This window comes from Triticum aestivum, chromosome 7D, assembly GCF_018294505.1.
Source record: "Triticum aestivum cultivar Chinese Spring chromosome 7D, IWGSC CS RefSeq v2.1, whole genome shotgun sequence".
NCBI lineage: Eukaryota > Viridiplantae > Streptophyta > Magnoliopsida > Poales > Poaceae > Triticum > Triticum aestivum.
Genome location: NC_057814.1, coordinates 635,857,438 through 635,862,347, shown reverse-complemented (window position 1 = coordinate 635,862,347; position 4,910 = coordinate 635,857,438). Strand labels below are relative to the sequence as shown.

Sequence of the window (4,910 nt, the reverse complement as noted above, 5' to 3'; positions counted from 1 at the left end):
GACTTGTTGCTCCATTTGTGACTTCCAGTCATTCAATGCCTTGTGAACAAATTGGACCTACATCTCGATTGGATCGAGCTTGACGGAGTTGCGGTCCAGCTTGTCGTTGTTCGCCGCCACATATTCCTGGATATACACATCAACATGTCAAGCACCGTCTTCATCAGATCGATTTGAGCCATTTTGTTGAACAAATGATCTGTAAAATTCGAACACTACTACAATCATCTCATGCTAAGGTGTTCCGAAGAACTTTGCATGAAATTACTTCCATGATCTCGCACCTTTTGCTCGGGATTTTAGGAATCAAGCAGTTGATAGAAAATTTGAACACATGAAGGGGTTAGGGAGGAAGGATCACAACTATGAGTACCACTTATTATGATCCTACTGGGATATTCAGAGAAACATCATCAGCTTCATTGCTACTAGTGGTTGGGACCCGCCATTGCGGACCACTTGAGAGGAAGTTGTGCATGTATTTCTTCATCTTATAGAAAAAAAATACAAACTCACCTTTATCTCAAAATTTTAAAAAAACTTTCTCATGTCACATGTACATCACATCCATCTCAAACAAAAAGTTCAGAAAAACTTTTCTCATAACCAATGAGAGAAAAAGTCTCACTTCCATCTTCCAAAAAAAACTCAATAAAAATGTCAAAAACTTTCTCACCACGACCAATCTCCTTGTGCCACGTGGCCAGCTGGGCGCCTGCTTGTTCTCCCTAGGTATGTGCCAGCCCATTGCCTCAAGGTCGCCAAGTTGACGTCAACTGCCGCACCGCCCCAGGGGCTGCTTTGCTCACTGATCTCCCTCTTCTCGACAGTGAAGACAAGCGTATAGGTATCATGAAGCTCCCTCCTTTGATCCATCATTTCACTTTGTATTTTCAGCTCAATTTATGATTTGTATGGTGATATGGACAAAATCCTCATCCGTTCTTTGTGCAGATTATACTTTATCCCTGCCTAAGGGTTTGATAATAATCCAACCCAGCTGCAGAGGATGATTAATCTATGCAATATGTTCTTTATTGTATGCTGAATAAATTTTCCATTTGTTGTATGATCCTAAATGTTCTTTCTGTAGGCATTGCCGTCGCAATCACCCTAGTATCATGGTGTCGCCGGCAAGCCACTCGTACATACACTAGTAGAAAAACGACTTGCGCGCCGTGGTCCGGGGGACCTTTAGTCCCGGTTGGTAAGGATTTTTTTTTTGAAATAAAGCAAAAACAACCAGCCTACTGGGCCGGCACGGCCTGCATACGACTAGAAACCCAATCTCTAGTTGGGCCAGGATGCAGGCCCGTACGGCCCAGTAGGCCCCACTGGGCAGAAGACTTGCAATAGGCCCACAAAGGCCTGCTTAGAGAGGAGCTCGACACAGTAGCCGCGGCGGGGCTTATAAACCGGTGCGAGCTCCTCTCAACTAGCAAGGTGGGACTAAACATTGTGCACTACGGGTGGCAGCGCACCACCTTTAGTACCGGTTGGTGGCTCCAACCGGTACTAAAGGGGGGGTCTTTAGTACCGGTTGGAGCCACCAACCCGTACTAAAGGCCACCACCTTTAATACCGGTTGGTGGCACCAACCGGTACTAAAAACCCCCCTCCCCCTTAGTACCGGTTGGAGCCACCAACCCGTATTAAAGGCCACCGCCTCTTTTTTATAATGAAGGCATTGGCCTTGGTCAGTAGATCTCTCTTTACAGATGTGGATGGATGGATTGTTTCTCTAGATGTTTAGTTTTGTTTTGGGCCAATTTTTCTTTTCGTTGTTGCTAACACACGTGAACTGTTTCAGCACCAAGGCCGATGGAGAAATGCAAGAACATGAGCTGATGAGAGGATGTAATAAATGTTATGTTGAAACCGAATCAATAACCTACTGCACTTTTGGTCAAGCTATATAGCATTTTGGGCCGAAAATATAGGGTCACACACTGCTACTATCACCAAGGCCAGTTTCACCATACTTGAATATAATTATTAGGTACGGAAAAAAGAGGACAATTTTGTCATTGGCATGTAAACATAACTGAAACTGAACAAGGACATACTGAATTGCCTCAAAAGAAAAACATGCAAAGGGCTACGAGAGTTCGGCAAAAGGAAAAATAATATTGCGCAAGCTTTGTATAGAATGATAAGATTGCTATTCAAATCATTATCATGTTTAGGTAAATGGGCAACTAATTAAAAAGTTTTAGTAATGCTAACCCCAACAGGAGATGGCTAGCTAGTTAAATCGAAAAAAGATGGCCGGAGTACATATATGCTAGCATATTTTACGCCAGCTGTCCAAGAAAGAAAGTATGACGAACTCATCAATTGGTGAATCGAAAAAAACAAAGCAACAATCATTAGGATCAGAATGACGGCCTTGGTTCGGGTCAGCAGTTTCATCAGACATGGGTCGAAGCTTTAGAGTCTTGATCCTGGCGCACTTTGCTCGTAGTGCCTCATTGGCGACGATGTTGTAGCAGTAGCGCATGCAGAGATGCTCGAGGTAAGGACAGCTATCAATGATGCTCACCAGTTCCGCGTTGTTGATGTCGACGCAGTCAAGACTAAGGTGCCGCAGCTGTTTCATCGTAGCGATTCCAAGCACATCCCCATCATGGAAGCCGTAGCTGCCGTTCGGATGCAGAAAGTACCCCGGGTGGGCTAGCACAAAGAGCTTTAACTGTGAGCATGCTCTGCTAATGGCCTCATACACGTCACGGTTCTCCTTCTGATCATCAGAAATGTTGTGGCACTCAATAAGAACTAGCTCTTCTAGCTGAGGGAACTTTACTATCGAGTCCATGAATCCTTTCTCGGAGATGTCGTGGCATTGCATCAGGCCAAGGCTCTTCAGAGAGGGCGACCTGCAAGCAATGTGAAAATTTATATTACTTTCTGGTGCTAATTATACTATGCCAGCATATCTTTGGAAAGCGTACGAATAGACGTGGTACCAACCAAACTCCATGACGATCGTTCATAGACAGACAGAGATGTATTGCAATGCAACATGGGTTGTTCAAAAGAAGCGGTGACAGTGCTACAACCAATATGAAGATATGGCTATTCATGTCGTGCTTCTCACATGACCGGAGGCAATGGCGAAGGCAGAAACAATTTGTAGGTGTGACAGAGTTTGTGAAGGAAAAACCATATACTGTATAATACAACTATACAAGAGTTTAACAAAATACAAGATATATTATTTTGTGTTCGACAAGTACAAACAAAATCCAAAACTAACCGATTACTTTGAACAACAAGAGATTACTTAATAGGGATGCTTATTATGGTCGGCGGTAACAAAGTTTGCTTCAAAATGAAGTTCAATTTCAATGTTGAACTACTTTATTATAACTTGCTCTCCTTCTTCGGTGCTTTATGCATACTAGGCACAATCGCCCTCTCGTCGCCAGTAGCCACTGACCAATCACGACTTGTTCTTCTTCTGAACTACGTATCATGACTTCACAACAGTTTAGTCTTTCTGGCATTTTGGAAATAATAATTGCTAGTCTTTTAGCAAAAAAACAAAAATTGAGCAAAATGGTGATTGCTAGTTGGCCAGCCGGATCGTGTATTTGTGTTTTAATTCATCTGTCGAGTCAACTCACAGTTTGCAAACCCACTGACTGATAATCAGGCCCACTAATAGGAAGCAACAGGCCTAACATGCACTGAACCTTACTGGTTCAAATTTTACATGTACCAGTATGTATACTAGTTGTATTTGTAGAAAACATTAGGCATGGCAGCTGCCAAACCATGCCAGATTGCTGGCACCGCCCCTGACCGGAGGTGCACAGCTTTTCTGGGATACAGCAAAAGAGCAGAGAAACTTAAAGATACCGAAGCTGCACCTGATAACTTGGGCCTGAGAGGAGGTGTTCTAACTAGAGACCTGTTTAAAAAAAGACAGTGGCTGTTGTTATCATGGTCATGTGCACAATTTGGACCAGTCAGAACGGGAACAGATTCGTTCATGCCTCTCTGGAGTTGCCACCCAAGATGAGGGAAGTGGACAAGACCAAAGTAACTTGAGTCCAGTCCTCCGTCAACCGGCTGGTTTGCAATCTATACTGATGGTGCTCTGCTCTGAATGCTGCGAACAAGCTGGTTTGCAATCTATACCGATGGTGCTCTGCTCTTAACGCTGATTTTTTTTAGAATATAGATTACCAGATAAATTCAGCAAAAATACTGGCAGGCAAAGGAGTCTGAAATCTGACTTAAACAAAGGAGGAGCATTATTATCAAAGAAGAAGAAGAGTACCTGTCCGCTATGTATTCCAGGAGCTCATCGGTCCCGAAATCCCTCGCCACAAACTTCTGTAGCCGCCCGTCGGAGCGGTCGACAGCCGCCTTGGCCATGGCACACAAGGAGTCATCCACCTTGGCCATGGCGCGCCAGGGGTCATCTATGCCCGTTATCGGCACGGCCGGCCACAGCTCAGACGACACCTTGGCTATGGCGCGCAGGAAGGCCTCCGTTCCCTCCGGAGTGTCGGGCGGGCGCGACATCACCACGGCCCGCCACAGCTCTGGCGCCTTGGAGGCGTAGAGCCAGGAGCGGCACACCAGGCCCGCGCCCATGAGGAGCTCCACGGCGCCGAGCTTGGCGAAGACGGAGGTGAGCGCGTCCAGGGGCATCTTAGACCAGTCCCTGGCGGATGGCCCCCGCGTGCACATTTCGTCGAACACCTGCCCTGCGTGAGTGCGATGAATGGAATTATAGACGAGGAATCCGGGGAGGAGGGCACCATCGAGTGAAAGGAAGGATAGGGGAGATGTATGTAAAGAAGAAGAAGAAGAAGAAGAAGAAGAAGAAAGGGATGATGGGGTGCTTACCTCGCCGTCGCCGGCGGCGGGCGGCAGGGGAGGAGAGGCAGCCGTTCAGC

The 4,910-nt window shown here is 45.9% G+C and overlaps 1 protein-coding gene across 1 annotated transcript; it reads right to left on the bottom strand.

The window, feature by feature from the left end:
• Positions 1-2,107: 2,107 nt before the first annotated feature.
• Positions 2,108-4,904, bottom strand: LOC123166072 (putative F-box/LRR-repeat protein 23). The gene is made up of 3 exons (XM_044583834.1): positions 4,861-4,904; positions 4,286-4,718; positions 2,108-2,876 (listed from the first exon to the last, which is right to left on the bottom strand). Exons 2-3 carry the CDS (start codon positions 4,699-4,701, stop codon positions 2,285-2,287), a joined length of 1,008 nt encoding a protein of 335 aa, XP_044439769.1. The 5' UTR covers positions 4,702-4,718; positions 4,861-4,904; the 3' UTR covers positions 2,108-2,284.
• Positions 4,905-4,910: the final 6 nt, after the last annotated feature.

What these genes read in the sequence shown, in the direction of transcription:
- LOC123166072 (XM_044583834.1), bottom strand. Translation starts at nt 4,701, where the DNA reads ATGTGCACGCGGGGGCCATCCGCCAGGGACTGGTCTAAGATGCCCCTG. An exon ending in CTGGAATACATAGCGGACAG is followed by an intron (nt 2,877 to 4,285) that starts GTACTCTTCTTC and finishes CATTGCTTGCAG; the next exon opens with GTCGCCCTCTCTGAAGAGCC.